Genomic DNA, 27,852 nt, shown 5'->3' with positions numbered 1-27,852 from the left:
CCCCCCGGCCCGCACTAATAATCGACGCCGCTGAATGGATGAGGCCGTTAGCTTTATCCGCGACATGACGCGCACCGGCGCTCGGATGGCCGATCGCTTGCGCGGCATCCTCGCGTCCCGTGTTCCCATTGAACTTTCGTAGGCTTTGTTTTGTTCGATCTTAGAACTCGCTCCTTGGCGGTCTTCTTTATTGGGTTTAACAGTCTGAGATGCAGGAATACATTTTTCTATTAGATATTCTTAATCTCTCGTTTCACAGTACCGAATAAGATAGGAATATTTCGTCCTCTGTAATCAAGTAACGATCTTGTACTTAATTTCCACTTCAAAAATTGCTATCGATCAGTTCCACTTTAAGTCAAGCCTTATTAACTCTTAACGACCAATGGCGCCTTATAAGTGGAATTGTACTTTTACTTATTGCCGCATATATAGACTGCTATTGTAATATTTACAACGAAAACGTATTGCGCCATGTCACGTCTGTGAATTTGTTTCCGCTTGTTATCTGTCACGGTATTTTTTGGCGGTAAGCTTGAAATATTTCCGGTTCGTTAAGGGTTAAATTACACGTTGCCCGATTCTTTTACTATTTTCCAGTGCCATCGTATTTATTCGGAAAGAGGGAACCTTTCAGCTCGATCTGAATTCAAATAATCTCCCCTAACCTAATCAGAGAATCTAACGTAACGATAAATATTTGCATTCTAAAGTGGTTTTCGTAGCCGCTGGGACACTTGGAAGCGTCCGAAGAGTATATTCTTCACGCTGAAAATAAACGATTCTAATTTTCATAGCTGCGCGCGGCTGTTTCCTTTATTCACCTGGGCAACGTTCATTTTCCGAGAAAACGATCATCCGTGGGGGAATGTTGAGCACGGTTGGAAAAGGGAAACCGTCCGTCCAGCGGCGGGTATCCGTTGGCAGAGTAAATTTTACGGCTCCTTCAAAGCGGCCCTCCGTAATCACGCGGCGATATTTCACGCCTCTCAAACATGGAAACCGAGGGGCTGCAGACGGAAAAGAGGATTTCATAAGCGAAAGGGGAATAAGAGATTAGGCGTCGGCTGACCCATTGTCGGACCCGTTTCGCCATAGAAATTTTAACGATATTTATCACACTGGACCCCTTCCAAGCTTCCTTTTTCGTCGAGGACCACGGTAGCCTGATTTACGACTGAAAATAAGAAAGGAACGTCGTACGGTATGGTTGTGAATGGGATTCGAGGCTTCGGGGCTCTAAGCTCTCGCCAATAAGGACGAGAAACGCTTAATTGAGGCCGGGCATTAAAATCAGTGCGTCCGAGGTAACTGTTTATTACAAAGTGAAGTTTATCGTAATCACCGAGATCGCTCGGCCTGCGGATGTTTATGCAAATATAAAAATTTATGGTGTAATTTGTAAATTAATTAGAAGGAATTTGAATCGAGTAGAGAGCGACTAGCTCGCGTCCGGCTGGTCTATTTTTTAATAAAAATTCTTCATTCTGACGTAATAATTTATGGAAATAGAATTTTTTTTAGCGCGGACATCTGTTTTAGTTTGCATAAAGGAGTGATGTAATATAAGTTTATAATACCTGGAACCTCTTCTTCTCCGCGGGACGGGGCGGGACGCAGGGGAATAAGGACGAAGATTAAAATAAGTATGTAAATAAATTTAAGACCTCACCCCTTGTCCTTCATAAAACGGGGTGGAATATAAGAGAACGAAAATGAAGATTCGAGTAAAAAGTAAATAAACTGAAGCCGTTTTCCTCGTAAAGTGGGCTGCGGCGCAATTTAATCCTCGATTCTTAAGAGGGACTATCAAATGACCTCTATTACATAAAATATTAATCCACGCGATTATTGAATCTGAAATTTGTCATCGTCGAATAAACGGCGCGTTGAAGAGACTCCCGGAGCAAGAAGAGGGCGCGCATGAATTATACACTGTGTCCCGGCTAAACGGGATTCTTTTCGACAACGAATATACTTCGGGGCGAAATGATGGCTTAATCTAGCAAAAAGGATCCCATCGTATATGACGTCGCGTTTCTGTCCGGCTGTCGTCAATGATTTATCTATCTCGTTAGAACCGGGTTATTTTGTTTGTTTTCTGCCGTGACATTTGCCACCGTCTATGATGAATAATACGGCTGGATCCGCATCGAAGTCCTGCGCAGTCCGCCTTTGAGGGATCTCTGTGTCTGGATGTAAATGTCCCTCGATCAGTCAGCCGCCGAGTAGACACAACCGTCAAGAAGAAGGGTGGTATCGTTGGCTTCTTGCGCTCGACAGATCATCGTACCCTCGGAGTTCAATGGTTTCATCTTCTTGCGCGGTGTTCGACGGGAGATGGTTCGCGACTATCATAAAACGAGTCTATTAGAATCGACGTTTTAAAAGAGAGACACAGAGAGAGAGAGAGAGAGAGTAACAGAAACAGACGGTTCGCTGCCTAACAGTCCGCATCGCTAGACGGTTCCCCGGACCGGCGCGAAGCTGTGGTTTATTATTATTCATTTTTATTAAGCGTGTTTATAAAGTGTCCGCGCTGGGCGTAATTCTCATGAATTATGCCGCGCGTCTCGGCGAGGGTTTAAGCTGCGTGTCCACTCGGGACTTTACACCCGCGGGATTTATGCCGCGCGTCCGGTTGACAGCGGCGGACACCTGCGAGATTTAAGCCTCGCCCATGCGGGAATAATTCTTCAAAGTCGCGTTGCGAGTCCGCCGGAGAGCGGACTGCCGCCGGTTACGCTCTCTCGAGATTACAAGTGTCATTCGTACGGAGAGCGAACTATCATAGGCGAGTCATTTGATTCCGTCTACGCCAGTGGCAAAAAGCGCGCGGTCAAAGGAATTAAACGACGATAACGAGAATTACACGTTCGCCGGCCGCGAGATGTGCTTCCTTTTCTTTCGTTTACGGCGAGAGTAATGCGGCGCGACTGCTGTCACGGCTACCTTCGTTGAAGCGACACTTGAACGTTGAAACGAATATTTTGTTCGTTGGATTCTCTTTTAGCCACCGCTGCGCAGGAATGTTGGATTTCGTTAGAATCGATCGTGCCATTCATTTCCTTTGAATACAGTAATCCCTTGATATCCTCGATGTTTCGTAATTGAATCTAATTCTAGACTCGTAACGGAATTGTCTATTATCTTGAACCTTCCCGAGATAATCTGTAGACAATTCCTAATTCATGTTTCATCCACTGAAATACACCGACGAAAATGTGCGAAGTAATGATACGCGAAACGCGATACGTCATTGCACATATAGTTTTTTACACGGGGATAATGCGAAGGTAGAATCTTCTGTCTTCGAAAGTGGCCTGCAGGGGCTATTATTGCCGTGCGATTCGCTGAAAACTTCGATGTTCAGTGTTATTTGGTCGTTTCGTAGGATGACGTCGAAGCGAAGGTAACGACCGCAGGAGTCGCCGATCCCGTCGGAGAGAAACCGACGTGGCCCCGTGAGCCGGCTCGTTAGTTCCACGTAATATTCATGATCATTACTATGTATCGGAGTATCATTTCCAGCGATGATTATAGGAAGCTGAAGCTCGGTTCTTCCTGCTCCCGCTGCGTATCCGCGCGAATTAAAAGAGAAGAACGACGAGACGCGGCGTGGTCGAAGGGGGTTGAACCGGGGGCCGCAAGAAGACCGAGCTTGCGTGCCCCGATGCCGTGTCGTGTGATGCAAAACTGTCGACCGCCTCTTTTTTCCCGTTTCTTTCCCCCCTCCGACGGCAACCTTAAGCGTGTCCCGGGTGTATAATTAAAGTCAAAATGAGATTGTTCGCGGAACGTGAAGCTCCAGGCTTTCATTTTGTCGACGGCTCGGTCATGGAACGACGCTTCCTCTTCTTCTTCTTCTTCATCATCTTCTTACTTTGGGTCCACTCTTCACGAAGGTGTCGCGACTTCGTCTTGGTTCAATTAGGTTTTTCAATTCCTCGCTGCCTACCCGCTCGGAAATTGTATTAGTAATGTTCAGCGAATGGCCCGAGATAATCACATTTCTTCCCTGTCATCTTAAAGAATATTATATAAAATCGATCCCCTTCGTGAACGATGAATTTCATTGAAAATTCAACATGAAACGCAAGTTATCATTTACTAACCAGGAAATTCCTACTCGTTCGTATTTGTCTCTATTTTCGGTGAATCTTTCGTCCCCTTGATCGCTCGCTTCACCGAAACAAGCTGTAACTGTATTCATCGCGAGACAATTCGCAGTTCGAGATCAACGAACCGTTTCCCTCTTATAAACCATCTAAAAAACCTCTTATAAACCATCGATCATCCGTTCGCCCGAGGAACATTCGAAATTCGATAAATTAATCATCGTTCCAGCGAAAAAGAAGGGTCGTTACGAGTAGCGCCGACCGTTCAGTCTTAAAACGTTCAATCTCAATAAAACCATTCCACCCGGATAGAACGAACATCTTTCAATTCTCGTTTCCCCGGAGCCGGCCGGTGAAATAATGAATCCGTGCGAATGTCCGCGGTCGTTTCGATCGTGGCTCGCGGTCGTAAGATAACCGACGACGCCGCGGTGCTTGCGCGCTCGCGTATCTGCCTCGATCGCACGGGACACGATCAAGCGTTAACCCCATCGACGAGCGAGCAGGATTTCACGGAGCTCGTTAGAGGCCGGGCACGCACGGCCGGCCGGTCGTGGCCGACCTTAGATCCGCGTAAATTACGTATTTGCAGGATGTGTGACGGGTTGCCGGGGGAAGGTTCGAGCCGGTTGCCGGTCTCGCCGATAAAAATCTTCTTCTCTCCTCTCTTGACAGAGGGGACGCCCGGAGGAGGATGATAAGAGGCGGCGGGCGAGCAGCGTCGCAGCGAGCCTCGTTCTTCTCTTCCCTCTTCCTGGCCGGGCTCTCTCGCCTTTCTCTCCCTGCCTCCTCGCGGGTCTTCTAATCCCAGCGATCTACCGAGAGAGTCCGCGGACAGGACGGAATCATGTCAGCGACCTCGCAAGGCCTCGCCAAGGTCGTACGTTGAGCTCAGCTCTTGCGAGCAGAAGCTATTCACCACCAACACCACTAGGCACTACCAGCACCAGCGTCAGGACCAGCGAACGTCGTCGCCGGCCCGCGCGGCCGCCGCTATATCCTCTGGGCTTCTTCCATCGCCACACTCTCCGACCGATCTGCCGACTTCGTGACTAATTTGCAGACGAATAAACGTACCTCTCTCGCTTCTCCTTCTTCTTCTTTTACGTCTTCCTGCTGCTACCGCTCGCTGCTGCTCGCTGCCTGTCCGCTTCCACCCTCTTTTTCTTTACCCGGTGGTTTCTTCTGGCCGGTCCCTTCGTGTCCAGCGCGAATAAAAGTTCACTGTGACCGAACGACTTCCCACCAGAGCACCGCGGCCGAGTGAGTCAGACGCTCGCTCGCTCGCGGTGCGGATTTTTGCGGCGTTTCGCGATCCCGATTTTTCTTTGACAGCGCGCGACGCGCCGGAGGGAACGAAATGGCGGATCACGCCGGTGAACGCGGTTGGCTGGACGCCGGGTAGCCCGGCGATTTAGAGGATGACGAGGATGATGCCCGATGATTAGACCGCGAAATCGAGCATCCGGGGTGTAAGTCGTGGCGATTAGCGACGGATCGAGGTTTATTTTCGAGCCGAATGAGTCTAATCCTGTGTCCTCGCGATCGCGCGTTTCACTGTTGCCGGGACATCGAATCGAATTTCATGGATCCGCGTGTCGTTCGTTTATTTCGAGGATGCGTGAAATATTGGTTCTCTGGGGTTGGTGAATAATCTTCGAAGGTGATCGACGATAGTTCTCATTCATGTGAATTCGATGAGTAGACATTGTAGAGTCTTCGTGTTAACAGACGCTTGATAACATTTTAGTTTTAGATTGTAATTTACCCTGTGTTTAGTCCGTCCCGAGTGAAACACAAAGTGCATCGTCAGATAGCCTTATAAACAGTACGAAATAGATTAATCGAAAAATAAACGGAACGAACGATCCATGATAAGATGTATTTATTTCGTATGACTGCAATCGCGTCGAGCAATTCCTCAAAGGATACATAATCAACTGCGTAACTATATAATTCGAAAACAGGTTCGTGTCGCATATAGTTACGCACATCCCTTTACAATTTTTATATTTAAACCGATTGCCGTATATACCACGAAACACGTTCACCACGAACTGTCTAACGGAAATGAATATTAAATAAAAACAAATCACTTTGACTGCGTTTCCAGCGTTCCCGCATCGTTTACCAAATTGTCACTCATTAAATTACATACTGATACGATCAAAGCAATTCTAGCGAAACCGGCACTGAACACTCATGATTTTTCACGACTGCTCTCTTAACCTTTCTGCACCTTACGAATTCAACAAAATTCATCCTCCAAATGTAACGATCATCCAACAAATTACATCTTTATAAGGTCACTGCAATTCCACTGACGTGTTCAAAGTGTTTACAGATTGACAGTGATATTGTTGTTAGCTGGGTTGTCGACATTGTCTTGCAAATATTTCTGTTGAAAATAATACAAAATAATAAAAAACAGGGGAGTACCTAATACCATCACTTCATTTTAAGAAAAATTCATTATTTCTTAATATTAAAAAAATACACTCCGATCAAATTGAGATACCTCGACTTATCAACCATTCTACACACTAACATTTTTCGTACTCCATTCGACGTTCAATACGAACTTAATTTCGAGAAAGGAATCGCTTTTATAATTCCGTGTTACAATATAATAGAAACCTGGGTTTCGAGGTACAAACTCTTCAAGATCCGAACTTCGGCCTGGAACGAACCACGTTCGTCCCACATTACTCCGATCGCGTGGCAATCAGCCTTAACCCTTTGCACTCAGAAGTTTTTCACTAGAAATATTTTCACATCTTCTAACGAGATAAATACGCTATTTTGTGAAACTAATTCGAAAAGAAATCACACGTACATTGAGGAACGAAGCTATTTTATTTCAATATTTCTCAAATTGATGCGTTATACGGAGTGTAATATTAACCCCTTGCACTCCGCTGTCCCCTTTCATTGGACATCGTAATTCTAGCATATCATTCGGATGTCCCCTCTCATGGGACATTAAAGTTTATTAGTGATTACGGGGAATTAAGTTATTTCAGCGCAACTTTTCGAGACATGCATGTTTCCCTGAAGTTTTCTCTGGAAATGGCGTAAGAAATCAAATCAAAATATAGTAAAGTTACTAAGATATATAAAAAAAATGTCAGCGGGTTTTGTGTCAGAAGAGAACGTGAGAAGCGTGCCCACGACGGTCCGAGCACTTCTCGGCGCCACTTGAAAAGAGCGATAAGGAGAGTTTGTAGAAGAAAGGTCGGTATGCGAGCATACCTCGCACATAGTGAGATTTATAAATATAAATAAACGAGTTTAAAACTGGAGGAAAAGATTTTCAAAGCTGAGCTCAGTCTGGTTTGAATCGTCGAGCGGTATAGATAGATCTAACGAGTGAGAAAATCGGAAAAGTGATTCTTCTTTTGGTAAATAAGTTCTTTTGGTAAATATCATTTTGCGAGTTAGTAATAACAATTAGAAATTTTCAACCTATGTATTTATTCATTTTTTTATTAGAACAATGGCGAAACGTTCAAACACGAATGAGTCTCACGACACAAGTAGTAGTGAAGATGAGCTCCAGATAGACGTTTATACAGACATGTTAGAAAGACTAAATGCAGAAGAAAACGATAGCAGTGGTAGTGATATCGTCCAACAACAAGGCGACGAAGAGATCGCATAGATAGCGACAGCGATGAAAGTGATACGAAGGAACGGTTTATCACACTGTACAAAATTATAAAAAATAAAATATTGATTTTTCTGCAAATATACATTTCTCGATGTCAACTAATTCATCTAAGTCCAATATCATTATAATACGTTACTTGGTTCCAAAACTATACTAAATAATACGATTGTCTGTAAATGCACGTTTCTGCCACAAAGTAGCGCCGAGTAGCTGATAGCCAACGTCCAGAAATGGTTCTGAGTGCAAAGGGTTAAATATCAAGTTTTACAATTGTACTGTACGAAATCAAGTAGCGAGTGAGAGTAACCTCTCGAGCGCAGAGGGTTAACGCGAACCGTCCGATCTAGAGTGTTCGCTACCGATTCTCACCTCCGGTCTCGATTAGCAGCGAATCGTTGACCCGCGGACGGTCGCGGTTTACATCGTCGCCGGGTTATCGACACTAGCCACCGTTTCATGCGGAATTTATCAGCCGCCGCGGGAGGAGAGGGATATCGTAATCGGATATCCAACTGGCCGGCTGGCGCCATTTTATTAAATCGTCCTCGCGGTCCGCGCCATTCCGACCGGCAAACCAGTTTACAATAACTTCACTCCCGGCTCCTTCCTTCCTTTCTTCCGCTGATCCCCGCGTCCCCGACCCTCCTCGCCGACGCCGGCTGAATCGCGTTCCTCGGGCTTATCTCGGCACGCGGGGCCCGAAAAAAGAAGCCGCGGCTGTCAAGGACGTCGCGTATTATCTACGCGCGTGCACGATGTGGACGGGGCTTTATGGTTCGTCGAACGTCTCGGTGGTGGACGCTGGTGGCGCCAGGCGCCTTCCACGGACCGGGTTCCTTGCGTGCCGGGACTAGCGATGGGTCCAAGTCCTCTGCACGATCCTGGATCACGGATCGATGCGTTTTCTCATTGGTCTCGCGTTCCTTTCGTAATCGGGTTTGTCAACAGCTTCCTCTGCGATCCGATCTCGCAGCTGTTGCAACTACCGTTGATCGTTCGCTGGAAAAACACGAAATGCGCTCTACGTTTGAGCAGATTCAGGGCTAATTATACAAATGATGAGGAAGGTAATGTTCCTGTTGGTGTTAAACGAATTGAATGATATTTGTTCGACTGTATTCGAAACCCTTGCCACGGGGCTGACGCGGTAAGGTAAGGGGTTGAATTTGGTTTTTCGATGGAAGGAAATTTCTCTGTTCGTTGTACGTTTGTGAACAGTTTAGGACATTCGCGAAATTTCTTTAATTCTTGAGTTCGTCATTTGAATCGAATTAAGAGCGTTCGATGCTTGACGTCTGGAGTTTCGAAACGTTCGCGAATCAGAGAAGAAAGTTTTTGTTGGAGATACTTATGGTAAATTGGCTTCGAACAAATGTTGAAGAATGTTTTTCTCCCACCTACTGGTTAATTAGGTTAAGAAAACCTTGCACGATTATTCGTCGCAACGGACTGAAATAGTTTCGAAGAGAAGAGAGAATTTTATATTCCGAAGAACCTGTAACAGTTTGATAAAGTTGTGCAAGTGGTTGGGTATGATGGCTCAGTTCGTCCCATCGCTATTCAGCATCCTCGTCCGCGGTGCGCAAGATCTCCCCTCTTTGTGGATTGATGCCACTCGTTACTTTATCGGTCGACTGAAGCATGGAAATCATAAATTTTGGTGGTACTTAAGCGGCGAACGGCAGATAATATCGCCGCGCAAAAGTCGTGAATACTATATTAACCCGGTAATTCGCGCGATAGCGATAATGATGATGACGGCCCCATAGTATCCTGGGACTCCGGCTACTGTGCGCGATTTATTTTCTTATTTACTGGGGAATTAGCGTTGTTCACCGTGGCTTGCTTGCGCCGCGATGTCGAGTGATATCTCCATGATCTTTTTACTGAAATTACTCGATCGTTTTCCACGTTCCTGCGATCATCCTGATTTGAGTCTATGTATAACATTCAATTAACGGGTTGATATACCTTCCTTTTTAAACGGAGCTTATTTGTTTAATGAAACGTCGGTGATATTATCCGAACCAGGGATAATTACTTTATAATCAGTAGACAGCGTTTTCATGCGAGCCCTCGTTCTTATGGGAATACACATATGTTCCACAGAAACCAGAATTCGAATCTACTTTATAACTTCCCTTTGGTAACTGTATTTTAAGAATCTTACATGAGTTAACGTTCTTTTAAAATCGATACTCTCAAGTGTCATCGTCTCCTATCTACAATCAATTTCCCTCGTGTTCATTAAGAGTCAGTCGCAATTCTTCCGGTAGAAATCATTTATTAATCTGCTACAGAAATCAAAGATCATATAAGCTGTAATATCAAAAATCTACAAAACGGTCCAATGCTTAACTAACAGATTTCAAAAAATTCCTTCGTTCGACTCTCTCATTGAATATTTATTTCCACCGGCGCAGAGGAGAAAGACAGTGTTACACTTGACTTTCTTTTAAGAGGACCGACAAAAATCGAGAAATGGTTTTCGAGTCGCTGGCAGCTGCGAATTAGGCGCAATCGCACCGTGTCCGTACAAGCGCGTGTTCACGCTGGCGATCCCTCGTTGCGTTTATGCAAAATTCAGCCGCGCCGCGCCGGGACAAGCGTCGAATTCTTGTTGAACGTGCATCATCTCGGCTCGGCTCTCTAGGAGGTCCGCCGCGGATCATCGCATGACCGTTCCGTTTCGAAGTTCCAGTCGATCAATCTGCGACTCGTAACATTGTGTATTCAACGTCACGGTTCTAGCTCGAACGCGATGGGTATCTGGACCGACCACTGTCGGCATCCACCGCTCGGAATTCTCCCGCGTTTCTTTTCTTCTCCCCTTTCTCCCGGCCGGCTCGCTTTCTTTTATTTCTTCGCGTTCCAGCTTCGCGAGCATGGAACGCGAGAAATAATCACCGCACGGATTAGACATGTGGAAAATGATTATCGGGGATCGGTAATTATCGTGTTTAACGAGTCGCTGATTTATGGATCGATTGGGCGTATCTTTCGCGGAGAGGAACGACTCTTTGACATTTCGATGGAAAAGTGGTAGACAAGATTTTTTCATAAGTAGACTTATTGCGCTTCGTCAGGTTTTATTGCACGATTTATCAAAGTTTAGAATATATAATCAGTTATTCGCCACTCGTAAGTGAAACGAACGTTTCAATTTTGCAAAGAGCATTGAAGCCTTCCTCTTCTTTATCTTGATCTCTCTTTATCTAGTTTTTACTTTATAAAATTGTCCATAATGAAAACGGAGTTCTACAATGCGGAGTACTCTTCGATGTTTCTAAACTAAGGAAATTTTTCCTAAACTTCCCTATCCTGGTTCCAATTACTGTAATCAAAAGCTTCGTCGAATTCCTCACGGACGACTCGCTAGATTCAATTCCATCCTCGACGCGTCGTATAGGAGTAAATTAGGTGATTCGTGATCTAAATCCAGGAGCCCCGGTGTCCGTACAGGAAGCCCTCGGAAGCGGCCGGCGAGTGTGACAGGCACGTCGCTCGAGCGAGCGTCAGCCATCGCATCGGTGCAGCAAAGGGGCGTTCGTGCGTGAAGATCCAGCGAAGGTCGTGACGAAATTCCCGGCGTTCCCGTGTTACACGTCGCGCGCGAACGTAGGTGTGAACAACACTTTACGCCGGCGGGCCACGGGCAATTTGCTGGATTTATGATTTAACGCTCGTCCAGCGAGCGACGATCCCGCGCAGCCGATCTTCTTCTGCGGCTGGCAGCTATCGTTCTCACGCTGGACATTCATTAGAATAATTGTCACGGGTGGAGCGGAACGCGATGGGCGCACGATTAATGCGCTCCCCGCTGCGCGGCTCGCCGCTGATCTACGGCTGGACCTTTTATTTCAACCCCTTGATAAGTTCGATGTAGATAGAAACGAAAGTGGAACACCTTTCGAGATCTCCTGTCGCACGGATATTTATGACATACAAGATGTTTGCTTCGATCGAAGTGTTTTTGTTGCTTTTACTGATGCCGAGGGAAATCGTTCGAACGAGTTGATTTTATTTTTCTTTGAACTTTTAAGATGGCGTTTATTTTTGGAGATTTCGGTCATTGGTTTCTTTTAAATAGAATATGCGTTTCTGTTTATTATAACGGTAGTGTACCCTTGTCATCGTTGAGCTTGAGAAAATATTTATTAACGTAGTTTTAACCCTTTGGGCTCCGAATTTCTTTTGCATTTTTTCCTCGATAACTCTGTATTATCGCGATACTTTATCTGAAATGCATTTAAAAAAATAGTTTGTAGAGGGCAATGTAAACGCTTCCCCTTGCTAATAATATTGAAAATAACATAATATAATCTGTTTTAAAAATATCTCGACAAAGAAGCGCACATGTGAATAAAACTGATGTCGAGTCGCACTTGACATAGGAGCGCAAAATATCTTCTTTCATGATTTGCATAATATCAATTGGACAAGAAGCAGTGTCGAAAATGCGTATAATTCTCCGCATATTGCAACAAATTTCTAACGTGGTACAGATCGCAACTTAAAAGTACCGAACGCTAATGAGACAGACGGTTACTAAACACGAGCGAAATGTCTGGCCAATGTGTGAAGGGGTTAATTCGACAACGAATGGCTTGATTCGCGGCGACACGGCGAATTAAGCGTCTTCCACGGAAATTCATTATCGGGCGCGTCTCGCGCGGCTCGGTCGCAGCGAGTCAGAAACTCAGCCGGCGGGATCGATGCTAATGGAGTTATCCCGAGGCAGGCCTGCTAACTCGATTCCTGTCCGTTTTCGCGAGGGTAATCGCGTTAGTATCGGTTCTGGAAACAGGAAGGCTGACCTCGCTCTACCAATTTCATTAAACGACGCACAACGGGACGGTCCGGCAGCAGTTTTCACGGCATACGACCTGCCCTGACCCCGAGTTCAGTTCGTTAGGAAAGTAGAGAGCCGAATGGAACCGCCTTTTCAGACCTCGTCGACAACGTACCGCCTGGCCACCGTTGTCGTCGGTTCCTTTCAAGCAGCAACATTGAGAAGCTGCGATATTTGCTTCCTCTGAGTATGATACCAGCTTATCTCCCTTAATCACACTTATCTAACAAATTACTCTCTCAAGGAAATAAAAATTGTTCGAATTCTAATCTTCCAGGTTTACGAAACTAAGAATTACAAAGATGCATCGTTCGTTAGCGAACTTGGCACTCTCCTCTGTGAAAAACATGAGTTGAAAATGTTTTTCATTGAGAACTTCTATCACTCTTTCAATGTAAATGCTACCTTTCACGGAAGTTGCTCGAAATCATTCGAGACTTAGAATAATAGATCGAAACACTCGTATGTGAAGAACTATGTGTAGTAATTACAACAGAATTAGCAAGTCTTTCATTCCGCAGTTACAAGGATTTTATTAACCTACAAACTTCGTTATTTCGCATGGTAAAATACAATAAAATTCAAGAACCTCTGAAACACTGGCAAATCATGAATTGACAACACGATCGAAGCGGCGGCTTAACTCGCCTTCGCCCGACACAGGACGCAAAAATACGTCGTCCGCGGGGTTAAACACGAGCGCGAGGGGTTAACCGAGTCTGGCTTCCTTCAAAGAACCAATTATCGTGTCCGAATAAAAGGTCAGTTCGCAATTAAACCCTGGCCGTTCTCTGATCGACGCCATCTGTAATTAATTGTCCGCCCGTCGAAAAGTTAGCCTCGGCTGCAATTGCTGGGAATTCTTTTCCTCGCTGCCTCGAAGATACCGGCCGATACGCCGTTCGCGTCACTGACACCGGCGGAAACTCGCAACTTTGACGCTGAATGAAAACTGAATGGAGAACGGGGTGAAAGTGGGTAGGTGGGTTGAAGGGGAGAGGTCCGACGAGGAAGTGGACGGGACGGTACGCGTAATTTTCGCTAATGATCGCATTGGCAATTTGTTAAGGGGGCCTTTCTATAAATCTTCCCTAACTAATTACCCCTTGCAGTCTCAACCCCTCGAAGGAGACCACACGGGCATTCGAAGCGAAGCTCGCAGTTAAACGCTAATTATTATCCTCGTCCGCGATAAATTAAACTGCCAGACGCCACGGATCGTCGAGTGGCTCTCGCGTGTGGCGCGCGTTGCCCTGTGCCACGGGTATATGGAATATTCGTTTGTTTGCCCTTGGCTTATTCAATTTGCGCGCGTGTCCAACCCTTCGGCCGCCATGTTTGTCCCTCCGAGATGGAACGGATCATTCGGTTTATTGGTTTATATCCTCTAGGAGGTATTTGGTGGAACTCTTTTTTGCGTCGGATTCTGCCGAGGCAACGATAATAATTGAGAGTATTGATACGTTATGGAGTTTTACGATTTAATTTGCGGCGGGGATGGATCATTAACGTTGTTGTTGCCTTTTTTTTTTTTTCTTTTATTTCACTGAAATCTTCTTTTGGCATCGTAATAATCGGGTAATCTGTGTTTTATCGAAGTCCGTTCGTTCGGTTCTTGTTCATTTATCTGGGCGCGTTAGTATTCATTATAGTTTTAGGAAATTCGTAATACAATTGCGAGCATTAAAGCCGAAGTTCTTTATTATATGGGAAAGTACAGTGCATTTATTGCGGTAGTAATTAATGGTCGCGTAAATAGCAAGGCAATTCTTCCTACGCGCAATTACCGGAGTACCATATCTCAATTAACTTTTTACGTTCGTAGAGCATAAAAATATTGGAAAAAATTCGCAGAATACAAGGTTTAATAGAATATTATACGCTTTCGTTTTCTTTCCGATTAACTGAAAATATTGACGGGGAAAAAGACGACGCCGTTTCATTTCAGTTTGTCGTAAATGTATAAATTTACATGAACATCCGTAGTCCACCAATTACGCTAATTACATCAATTCTACTAGATATATTTTACACTCCTCATTACAGAATCTATGTATCAAATGATGCATTGCATTAATACTCGCATGATTGCATACTTCAAACCGTTCGCTTGTCCCCAGGGGAGTGCAACTTTTAGCATAGGAATATAAGTCCCCATAAAATTAATTAATGGTAAATACATTTACGATCTCTATGAAGCATTAAATGTAATTACGACAATTACAAAATCTAACGATCGTACCACTGTAAATACAACACGATATTCAACCATTTTTTTCCAGTACAAAAACGTTCGAATATTCATATTACCGTCAACTAAAAAATTTCAAATTCACGTTAGAGTATAACCGGGAAAGTATTTAAACTCATCTAATATTCGTTTCTAATATTAGAATATTAGAAATTCCGTGAATATTAAAAACGAATTTTGCATGTGTTTAAATATTTTTGTGCTTTCGTTTCAATAGAGATTCAAAATGTCAATTGATCGTAGCGAATACTTGATAATAGTTTTATCGGGAAAGAATGGTTAAATATTGTATTATACTTATAGATTAAAAATCTTATTATTCTATAATCATTGTAATTACATTTAATGCCAGATGTGTGTTTTCATTTACCCATTAAAAATCCGACATTTCGTACCTAATAATACGTTGGCCGTCGCCAGTATAACATAAAGTGGTGTCATTTAGCACGATAAACGTGCAAAAACTGATAAACGCAACTCAATTAAATAATTCGATACTATATTCTTTCTATTTTTATCTGTAATATCTTTCAGGATTAAACTTCTGCGTACGAAGTTTTTTAAACGGTTCAAAACCTTCGCCAAAGGAAGCTAAATCATACATCGAACACTTGATTAATAAAACAAACGAAACTCTGTATTAATCTTTCATTATTTCAATAATCGAATTATTTGTTTGTATCTTTTTATCTTACCGATAAACATGGAACCTTGACGTCGCCGATATAACGACATTCGTCCTCAAAAGGATATCACCCCGACTTTCATAATGGTTAGAATAATGTAAAAATTGTAAAAAACTAAATTATACATACAACACTCATAATTCTCGTAGCAGTCAACCTATATTACCCCTTTCTGAAATCAGAAAATATGAAATTTCATATTAATCGTTATACAATACATTACCACAGCAAACATTGAAATAAAACAGCTCTTCTTTAATTCATGCCTAGTTTCACTTTCTAAAAAAACGTCTATATATGCTCAGAAAATATCGGAATGCTTCTCGTTACATTTTGTAATCACACAGCGATACGAGTTTGAACTCCTTCAGTTTACTCAGTAGAAAGTACTAAAGAGCAAACCGATCGTAAAGTTCTAAAAATTGTAGGTTTAATAAAATATTACTGTATACGGCGGACAAATAACCGACGCGAATTTATGAGACGACCTAAATTTCCGTCCAATTTTCGTTCGAATCGATCCGGAACGGTTGAAATTCCGCCGGTGGCTCGTTGTTCGATCAATAACGAACGTCGCCGATGGATGTTCGCTGTGGTCAGGGCTCGGGGGCCACGGTAGTCGCGGTATCCTAGATGAAAGGTGCCGCACAATGTCGCGTTCGTAAAGTAGTTAGACTTTCCCCCGCGGTTCTCCACAGTCCGCTGCACGGTTTCTGTTAGCCTCGTTCCCGGCCGCGTACGGATGGAAACGACGTTAAAATGTCGGCTATGCCGATTACCCGCAATGGATATACGAGATAATGAAAAGCCTCGTCTTCGTCCGGCGCTTCCGCGTCTTCGTTCCCTAACCCTCCTCCCTGTTTCTCCGCTTCTCCTCGGAGGCGAAGCATTTCCAGAGTTTGGCGTGAACATTTCAACTAACGAACGAAATGCGAATATTCTGAAATTTTGCGTACAATGGATATTACAGATCGTTATTGGTCATTGAAAAGAGATTGGACAAGTGAAAAAAATATTTTTGAAGGAGATATAATTTCTTTGCGTCGTTACGTTCAGGATAGTAATGATCTAATGAATATTTGTTTTGAGAAAAAACGCTTCCGTGAAATGTACTTGGATTAATGAAATATTTACGTTAAAATATTGGTAATAATATTAATTATTAATATTAGTAATTGTGATATCGCAATGCTTTTGATAATATTAATGATTAATATTAGTCATTGTAATATTAGCGTATAATTGATTCAAAAACATTCCACAATAGTATAGTATATGGTGTGGTTTACTATTAGATGATAATATTTGAAAATGTGGATCTTTAGTAAAAAGAGAATTAGGAAAACAATATATTTAATAAGATAAAGGAAACAATACGGACAACACGTAAAATACAACACACGACTCTCGCACCAAAAATGTTCTACTCCGCTGTCGCCCACTAAAATGTCCTCATGCACGCATTTCCACTCGCTTTTATCACACACCCCCATTCGCTCTGTCTTTCTCACCCTTGCACCCTTCTCACTCGCATCTTTCGTCCATGGTCAAAATTCACGCAGTCACGTACACGCTTTTCTCACGGTTCAGTCGCTCAGTTCCAGACACTCTTCCTCGCATTCTTTCAGCCACTCGAAATTGTCTAAACGCACTCACACTATTTCCCAAACATCCCGGCGCCGGTCCGTCGCAATACGACCTGGTCGCCCTTACGCACGCACAACAAACCATTCATCCTACAATAAATATTCTAGATACTACAATAGCTTTTTTTTCGAAGCGTCAGAGATAGTAGTTGGACTATTATTATTCTGAGCCAATTATGTACCATTTATGAAGCATTATTAATATTTCTTATATAATATATTTATGACGCGGTCGGTCTCGAGGTTAATCGCACGTTAGAGGCGTACACCGATTTCTTACCTCGGTAGACCGGAAGCCATCCTTCTTTTCCACACGGAATCGCGCGCATAGTCGTACCCGCATTCGGTACCCGTTTAGTTACCCACGATGTCGATGATTGATCTTCAATGATCGAGGGGTCGGAGGTCGCCGGAGAGAGACAGGTATGGACAGAGTTAAGTTTAACGAGGGAACATTCCGAAGTAACATTTGTCTGTTTTAATGATAGTTTGGAGGAGAAACATTTTTATCGAAACGTTGGATAAATATTTTTTAGTTTGGTATTATTTATATTAAAGGGGCCAAAGAATCCTTGAAAGTAGGGTAGAAATTATTTAAACTTGAATACTCCGTGAATCAATCATCCGACTTCTTCCTAATAAAGACTCGAGCTTCAAATATCTATATACAATTTCAAAAAATAATCAAATAACTCAAAGCTATTCACAGAAGAATATTTTAATGGATAGAACAGCATATTTTCTATTAAACGTCTCATTTAAAAAAAGAATTATGCTTCAAAAGTATTCAATCAATTTTCTAGAAAAAGGAAGCTTCAAATGAAAAAGTTTCTACATAATTTTGACTTATCGTTCTTCGCGTAAAGTTACCCCCTTTCTCGATTGTATCACCAATTAAGTGACAGCCGGCAATATATATTCAAACAGCTAAGTTGCAAATTCTGTACGCAAAGCGAGGGATCCCGCGGAGGAGGAAGTTAACTGTTTAGCAGTAAGCGTTGAAATGTCGCATTCGTGTCGCTAACGGTTCGATTTTTCCCTCTGTTTGTTTCAGATGCCCAAATGGAGCAGGGGTACCGGTCCGAGGTCCAAGAAAGGGCACTGGTTGTATCCTTGCAGATGTTCAATCTGATTTTAGAACGTGGCGTGTCCTTGCTCAAGTCTCAGTTGGACAGCGGCGAAGAGCCGAGGATGGTTGTTAGCGACGACATGCAAGTCCTTTTACCAGCTATCAAGGTATTTCCGTTATCTATGGCATATCTAATGGGCCCCCTATCAAGATCTCTTTTTCCGAGAAACTTTCACCGTACCGGGAAAACCGCGTCATTTTAATTGTGCTGAAGTTAATCGGCTCGAGGATCTTGTCGAACTGCTGCTGTGCCCTATGACGGATGATCCATGTGGTTAGCACTCGCGATTCTTTGTCTCGCTGATATTTTTTCATCGTTATGCAATACAGGGTTGGAAACAAAACTTAAATTCATTTACAAATTTATTATCCAAATCCAATGGAAAACTTTTATTGTAGCTTCCATTATTACGTTAACAACGAAACAAATATTTCGAATTTAATTAGATTTATAATTAGATTAGATAATCGTTTACTCCACCGCGCTAACATTAATACATAATTCGCAATTCATCGCACAAAGCCACTTCTAAAATACTATTCCCAACACCACAGAGAAATATTCACAGAGAATATACTTAAACACGACCTAAAAAGAAACTGTACTATATACCTCTTAAAAAATACTAATGGTCCTTTACGCCGTAATTCGTGTAGCTCCGTGAAACGCGTTTCAAGGTGGCATTTTCAGGTCGCCCTGTGTGTCCTCGGGCGTCCTGAAAAATTGATCACCGCGACGAAAGGGAATCGTGTCGCGTGAAGGCTTCCAGCGGGGCGGGTCCGCGATATTTCGTTAAACTCGATCGGATTGTCGGAGCGTCGGACGCCTCGTCATCGCCATAATCCCATCGCGCGAGCCCGCTTAACCAGCCGAGAATTTATGAAGCATCGCGCGCGGTTCGCACCCACGCAAAGTACGCCGGTGGCCGTTGTCAGGTCCCAGGCCCTGGTCCGTTCGTGTCTCGACTTATTATGCAACCCCGGCGCGGCGTTCGCGATTAATGCACCTATCGCACGTAAGCTATGCACGCACGCTCTATCGATAAAGGTCAGCCTATGACAAGCTATTGGAACCGCGCGCGCACACCGTCATCGGCTCTTCCTGGTTCGGGATGCCGGGAACCGTCAAGGATGCTCTCGCCTGGCGTTTCGTAACGTTTCAGGGTGGTTTCCAATTGCCTGGCTCGTGTTCAGAGATTGAAAATCTTCCGAGACTAATTGTTTTAAAGCGTTATATATCGGTTCCGACGGAAAGAGTTATGGAGAACCGAAATAGATTTATAACTGTGATTCGGTGTAAGGATGTTATCCTTTGGTTCTTCAGGAACGATGTTACATCGGTTTTCTATCGGTTCTATAAGTGTTGTCCTCTGTATTTTAGAGGAGAAACGGTTTTCAATTTTTCCATGTAAAGTTTGTTGTTTTCTCCATGTTTCGCGAGGGACATTCCGCGAAAAGTGTGATAGGTATCGAAGCGCAACCTGGCGCTAGGAATAATAGTTTTGCTCTCGTCCTGCATAGGACCATTAATATTACTGATAATGTAGACGCGATATAAGACGTCTGGAATACGATTCACTTTCCAAAGATGGATGAACGTTCCCCGCGAGGAATAAAATGTCGCCTAGCCTTTCTATAAATAGGAGGCAATCCTTCATTCCTGGAACTTTTTGTTCTAGATTTGGTGCGATTGGATGCTCTGCCACAGCACCGTTTGGAATCCGCCGCCATCTTGTACGGACTACAGAGTAGGGTAAGCGTTATAATATCGATGTTAAACGTTCTCCGATTTTTTCCATGAGATTCGTACCGACGAGGAAGGAACCAACCATATTGTAACTGCAAGGAATGTTACTTGAAACGTTACCTTTATTTTAAAAAATGCTCAAAATCAAATTATTGAACAAACGCTTCAGCATAAATTTAGTACCAATAATTAACGTCAATTATATTTGCATCTTATTTAAAACACATAAATTTACAGTTGATAGTAATTGTAAAATTTATTTAAAAATTCGTATAAGACCACAGAAAAATTATAATATTTAATCTTATACGATCGAATACATTTCTCGCATCTTAGTATGTTCTTTTTATTAAAAAATCATATCGAGATCAATAATGATAATACTTCTCGCATATTTTTATAAGATCCAGAATCTTTCTAGAGGTAAAAGAAACCTTTCACCGAAGTTCCATTAGAGTAATGTCCTTATGTCATGGAAAAAATAGATATTTTGAATGTTAAAAACTGAAGAGAAAGAGTTTAAAAATATAGAAATTAAGTCTAAACCGACCTACAGTTAGGACATGATGTCTAGTGGAACAGCAGAGATGTTTTTCCAGTTTACAGTTTTATAGTTTCGATTAGATACGCGTAACCGTATTAACGAACAGCAAATCGGTGATCGAAAGTATCATAAATTATGGAACAGAACCAACAGAAAATTAGCCGAGAAAAAATGGAAACTGTTCAATCAACCGAATTCCTCAGGCTGGCCATCAACTGATCTCCTAGCTGTACTTAGTTACTTTCACAATTTAACAGCTAAACGCGTCGGTTGCTCGGAAAGGGTTAAAGGAAGTGTTAAACGTCGCCGCGTTCGATATATCGCGGTCGTTGGGAGATTTTACGGTAATCCGTACGCGCAACCACTAAATCCAAGTAGCTGAAATGAATTTTCCCTGGGCGTCGGTTTTGCGCGCGGTCGCGTATATTAGGATCAGGCAGTTCCACGAGGGAGGGGCGAAAGAATGCTCGATATCTCGAACTCCCGTGATCCTGCGGTTTTGCGGTCTGCGGTCGGAATCTGGCTCTTAACTCCGGCGTCCGGTCGGTAACTGTGCGCGATGCATACGCTTGCCAGCAGATTACGCTACAGCCACAAATTATTCATTGAAAGAAGCTGTTTTTTTTTCTTCCTCTCCCGCTGATAGTTTTGCATCGTTCGACTTCATTCATCATCGGTGCCGGGAATGCGTTTTATCTTCGACGATGATCGATGGTATTCTATCGACAAATTTTGGAACACTTGACGAATAAGAGGCGAAGTTGAACATCGAATTTAGTTATCGAAGATTTTGAATGAATATTCTTAATACATTCAAAGAATTTTCTTCGGTTCATGTCGATTTACGTTTTTGTTGATTTACTTGAGATAACAGGTTACGTATTTATTTTCTGCTACGACGTTCATTCGACAATTATACTAATATAGTACGAAAATGTAGTTAAGTACTTAGTATTTCATTGAAAAGAATAGTATTCATTTACTATCTTTGAAATGCTTCGATTAATAAACTTCGAACACAGTGTAGAATATATCCTCTATTCATCGTGCATCATACAGTTAACATACTTCGATTATCATATACTTGAGACATTTTCTGGAATCATAATAAATTCCGTTACTCCAAAAGTTCCTTCCGTTTCGTTGATACATAATTGATGCACAATCCTTTGTTTACAAATCCTCTACCAAATTAAACATCGCGGACAATGCACGAAAAGGTTTCTAGGACGCACATCTAGGATTAATACATCGCGCACCGTACCATCGACAAACGCTTTGAACGTTAACCCACATAATCGAAACCCATTCCCAACTAATTACACGCTCAGCCGCGTTCCCACTTCGACAGAGACGCGACAATGCTCGGAGCCCCGATCCCAGGAACAATTAGCCAGTTCCCGTAGAAATTTCGCGTCTTATCGGCTCGATAAATCACGGGGTCGCCGCCGCTGCGAAGACACGGGCCGCGAGTACTTCCACCGCGGGTGATGTCTCTAGCAGCCACTCCGAACTTTCCCGGCCTGAGAAATTGATGCCCGGGCGAGAATTAATAGTCCAACACAACAGTCATAATTCAAAACACCTGAAGTGTCAACCTGAATTAATAGTGGCGCGCAGCTGCGACAGAGAACCGAACGCAACGTGTAACCTCGGTTTTGCGCGAACCTTAGCAACCCCTGCAAACCTTTCACGGCCCCCGAGAGATTAATCGGTTCGACAAAAGCGGTCGTGGATCGCGAAAAACTCGGGATAATTGTCTAGAGAAGGGGATCGTGACCTTGAGATACGTTGTCAAGGTCAGCACTCTGAGTGTACACAGAAAAATATAGTTCGAACTCCTCGTTAAATAACGAGCGAGCCCTGCGCCGAAGATTTTTAGGTTAATTTGAAAATCCGAGAAACTATTTTACTACACTCGATACTTTATCTTCGGAGTGAACGTACATCGACGCGCTTGGTAATAGGAAATCGCTTAATGTTTTCGTTAATTATCGATACTACAAATCCAACTATCACAGTCGATTAAAATTGCATGGGACTTCTATAATTATTTTCTTCCATTAATTTCGTAAGTGCAGCTTTTTACCGAATCGCGAGCCATTACCCGTGATTATTAATCAACTCGCCGTGATCGCCTCAGTTTCAATTACAGATCACCGCTAATTGGAGATTACGGAAGACAATTTGTAATCGGATCGACTGTTACATTTGAATCGCCGTTAGCAACGAATAATCAGATTACGCTTCGCTCCGCTGCGAGATAGCGCCGGTTAGAGGCACCGGCGTCGCTCGCTCGCTCGCTCGCTCGCTCGCACGCACGCACGTTCTTCATCAAATTAGAAGCCGTACCCTGCCGATAATTGCGCGGGACGGGCTAGGCGAGGATCGGACGGAGTCGGCCCCGTAGGAATCTCTCGCCGCGAACCTCTGCGTGACTGTAGATCGAGTTTTGATACGATACAGCGGTTGACCGTGACCCGCGTCACACTTCCACCGCCACATCTTCCAGGCAGGCGGCTTTGGTCATCGCACCTCGCGCGAAATTCAGGCTAACCCGTCCGTCCGGCCGTCCGTCCACGCGAATTTCGTGTTGCCCGCTGGTTCCCTCGGACCGATGTTTGTGAAATGGGTCAGGATACTGTTCTGTTCGGCGCGCCGCTGTCGGATTCTTCAGCCTTATTTGAAGATGTAATCAGATGAAGATAGGTTGCGCTCGGATATAGTAACGGGTAATGAATGGTTCATAAACGGGTACGAGATGCGATGCAAGTCCGCGGTACCGATGCAAGTCTGGAATATGAAGTTCAAGTTCAGATGTGGAAGGTCTCTGGAGTAGGAAGTGTGCATTCGAATGCGGAATACACGCGTGGAATGCAAAGTCTGAGTCTAGGATTTAGAGTCCGCGTGCGAGACGAGCCACGGAATGTACTATAAGTCTGAGATATGATAGAAGTTCGATTGAAAATGAGAGTTTGTACGGAAATATCGGGTCTAACGTTGATTTGTTTAAGTAATTAGGTGTTGATACGTTGAGAGATTTTTTAAGGATGTAGTAGTGTCTGTTCTTAGCGTTGAAGTATTATTGGAATGAAACTTGGATTGAACTGATCGGATTGAAATGAGAAATAAAGCTTTGTGTGATTCGGGGTGCAGAGAGCTTTAGGCGGACGAGTTAGAGAATTATGATAATGCGAATTTGCTACGTAAATCGTGAACTGTAATTTGTAGAATATCAAAGAATGGAATATTTTTATTTTATTTCCAACTTCTTCTCCTCCGAAAGATAAATTTCCGTTGCATTGCAAGTTTTGTAAATTAATTTACGCAGATGTGAGTATATATAGTCGTGGTAACAATGAGTGAAGTCATAATGAAGTCTGCTTTCGACGAAAAGAATCCTTGAACCCGTATTTCAGAGTCAGTTTCGGAAACAGGCTGCCTATTGCAAGGATCTCCCTGAAAAGATCTCCGCAGTTCGAGAGTATGACTGTAAAAAACGATATTACATAAGCAATAATTCCTTGTACATCTTGTATTACTTTTCCCGACAAAAAATTCCGGCCAATAAATTTGTTATTGCTCCATGAAACAGGTATCATTAAGAAAATAGCGGATTACTAACTGGTACACTTAATAAATAATAAAGATAGAAGTGAATAGTTCGAAACGGAAGAATCCAACAGGGGAGGAATGCTCGCGCGCGTTCTCGCAGCATCGTCCGATCCACGCGTTGAAGTCACCGGCTCACGAACCTGTTCCGTTCTCGAAACGTCGAGAGCGTGGGAGTGACTCATCGAAATAAAAGCATCCGGTCGTGGTGCGCGACGGCGATGCAAAACCACAGGGACGCTCGAGGAATGGTCGATCAACGTGTAATTATCTTCTTACGGTCTTCCCGATGATTGACAAAGGAGCCGTGGCCGCGGGAATCGCTGGAAATGATCGACTGGTCTCGCTAACGACGCTCGAAAACGGAGAAACGAGACTCCTTTAGGGACGTGCGCGTCGAATAAAAGAAGTCCGAGTCATTCACGGACACGGAAGTCCAAAGCGAGATCGTGAAAAATTGTGGAAGACCAATTTCAGTCGGTAAGCTGAAGTATAAATCTCGGATACACCGAACACCGGGTGCAGTTCAGCGCAAAGGAGTTTATCTTCAAAAATTATCCCCCGATACGATCGACACTTCCAAAATAATGAAACCGACTGAAGTTGCAACTTCGACTTTTAAGAATTTATAATAATCTCCAAACTATGAGACACCTTCGGAAGCGGACTACGGTTATTTCCATCGAGCTTCGCCATTTAATTAAGCTAATGTACGCGCAATCTAGATGAAATCTTCGGACCGTACCTAAGCTCTTCCGATCCGACGGAAGAAAAATAGACGGACAGAAACTAAACAATGGCTGCCCCGAGAAACGCGCGTATTTTCGTCGTATATCCGAGCGGAAGATCGAAGACAACGGATTTTTCACGGGGAACCATCCCCCGCCGGCGGCGCGCCTCGGGCGACCGAATATCGACCCGCTGGATCTTTCTAACGAGACGGCGGAAAAAAGACGGGTAAGAAGCCTCTCGAAAAAGAGAGAAAATAGTCACGGTTGCCCGACTGATGCAATCTATCGTCCATTAAACGAGTTTCAAGGCCCCTTTGGTCCCGTAACTGCGAGAACGAGCGCGATCGAACACCTCTTTGCGCAACAAGCAGCCTCTCCGAGAGGTGCCCCTATCCGGCTGGATGAGTTAATTATTGTTGCTTCGTTAGCGATTAACAATTATGCGAGCGTTTCCTTGGCAAGGACGCGGCGAGCGACGCCGCCTCGCCCCGCTCGACGCGAATAGAACAGTCTTTATTTATAGAAGACGCCAGTCGTCGATTAATCTGCCGTCGATCGCGAATTCTTCGATCGCCACGGACTCCCCCCCTCCAGCACTCCCCTTGTCCACGAGCATTTTTATCGGTGCGAGGATAGCCGCTTCGCGTTCTATCAAGCGCGCTCGTGCCCGGGACCGTATAATTGCGATCAATCAATCAATCACCTCCGGTGGATTGTCTTTTTATGCGTTTCTTTTCCGTTGTATCCGCTGCCGAGCCTACGGAGCGAGTCTAGATGCCGCTGTCGTTCATTACTCGACGCGATTCCTTTTTCTAATTGGCGTGAATGATCGCTGTACCTGCTTCGTCACATTTTTCTGCTTTCTACGAGCAGCTTTGTCGTCTTGCCTCTTCGCGATCTGAATCGTTGTTCTCAGTTATGGTGTTGCGTTTTTGGACTTTTTATGAATATAATGCGTGACAGTCATTAAGGGATGTAATAGTTTTCAGGAAAATGGTTAATAGTTACGGGTATCACGTGTGTATGTTCAAATCTCGTTGTACGTAGTGCCGTCATTTACGAGACTACTCGATAGTTTAGATTTTTCGTTTTAAATGGTATTTATGTCTCTTAGTAATAGCACATTTTTTCGTATTCCTCTATTACCTCTATAATTAAAAGCAGCACCGATGAAGAACTAACTCCCGCTAGTTCCCTATGATTAACAAACGATAAACGAATAAAAACGTATTCCTTAAAAATGTGTACCGCACGCTGCAGTCGAAGTCTTCAGAAGTAAATGCATATTGCGCTGAAATAATTGCGTGTAATGATAGGCCACGAAAATATTTATTAGGGCGCGCTCCAAAAATAACCTTCCGCGGCGGGACCGTAACGGATATTCCGAGTTGCCGGAAAAAAACTCCGCTGCGTCGGCGCGACTCGCATTCTCAGGGCATAAAGAAAGAAATGGCTCTGCTCATGAACCGTATAATACAGTGTCCCATTAGCATTATTCAATTATTATTTATTAACTCTCACGCCGTTCGCGGCAGATAATTACTTACGGTCCCTAAACGAGTCTAAAATGAACGCGTTCCGCCGGGACGGTCCCCGTAAGTTTTCAATAAGGCGTCAGAACGACCGGCAATAATTTACCCATAAAGGGTCCCCGCCGATTAAATGAATGGGAACCGCGGAGTGCGGCCGCCGCAATTAACGAATGACCTTTCATGACAGGGATCGATTAATCCCGGCCGGAGATGCATCGTGCGTTCCCTTTTCGTTTCTTTTCTCCTTTGTAATCTTCCTTCGATCGTCGCCGCAGGAAGAATGGCGAGTGATAAGGATTAACGCTTCGAGCGGCATTCAACTACAAACATATCAAAATATAAAACTACGATACACATAAATATAATCTTAATTTTTCGAATAAAACAAATTCGATGTGTTCCAAAAATATTATTCAACGATATGCAACTGTACAATTTTGTTAAATATCACTTAGTTAGCCGGACGTTTAATAATCGATAGAATTTTATTATTTTATTTGTTTCATAATTGACACGGTTCTCTGTGTGAACTTAAAAATGAATTTTCTTAGTGTCACATCGAACACACCGAAATTTATCGGATCCACGAGACGCAAGGTCAGTAATCATGAAAAACATTGGTTTTCTGGTCACCCTTTGTCAAGGTTGATCACAGAGAAATAATAAGGATTCGCAGGTTTCATTTATTTGTGCTACTTCGTTGCTTCTACCGCTTATATTCTTCATCGCCGCCTGCGGAGCCGCGAATCGTGTTCGCATTCCCTCGCCGGCGTGCACCGACGATACACCGTCGAATGATCGATAGCTCGGAAAGTGATCCCACGCGCGCGCGCTGCCATTCATCGCGCTGGAAATAATTAAACGGACGACTTCGGATTTACAGTAATACGGAAGTGGACGAACGCGCGCGCGCGAGCAGGCATACGCTGAACCGTGTCGCCCCGTGCACGCGACGCGCCGACGGTGCCGATTTCACGGGGATCGAACGAACCGCTGACGTTCGTTACCAACGGCCGTATTTAGGCCAGCGATTGAAAACGTTCCGAAAATAACTGTTTGAAACTGTTTTATATGGGTTGCGACTGAAACGGTTATGGCGACCGAGATAAAGTCACAACCGCTGTTAAATATCGGTTTCGGATATTTTATCGGTCCTATTTCGGCTCTGTAACATCTATGACGATTTGTGCTTCAAAAATGAATAATTCGCGCATAAGTATTGCAACATTAGAATTAGAAGTAACAAATAGAATTCGAATAAACAGAAACATTTTAGTTGGTAACGTTAACCCTCTGCATTTGGAAGTTTCTCACTAGAAATGTTCAACATTTTT

The 27,852-nt window shown here is 43.6% G+C and overlaps 1 protein-coding gene across 1 annotated transcript in view; it reads left to right on the top strand.

The window, feature by feature from the left end:
* Window positions 1–27,852, top strand: part of LOC116430550 (uncharacterized) — a 189,713-nt gene that overhangs the window by 83,152 nt on the left and 78,709 nt on the right. Inside the window, exons 18-19 of the mRNA XM_076371820.1 lie at window positions 18,278–18,459; window positions 20,032–20,105. Of these exons, the coding sequence (XP_076227935.1) occupies window positions 18,278–18,459; window positions 20,032–20,105 (256 nt within the window). The remainder of the gene's footprint in view (window positions 1–18,277; window positions 18,460–20,031; window positions 20,106–27,852) is intronic.

The sequence above is a fragment of the Nomia melanderi genome, chromosome 11 (genome assembly GCF_051020985.1).
Source record: "Nomia melanderi isolate GNS246 chromosome 11, iyNomMela1, whole genome shotgun sequence".
Classification (NCBI taxonomy): Eukaryota; Metazoa; Arthropoda; class Insecta; order Hymenoptera; family Halictidae; genus Nomia; species Nomia melanderi.
Note: the sequence above shows the minus strand (reverse complement) of the source record. Positions and strands in the feature narration are given on the sequence as shown.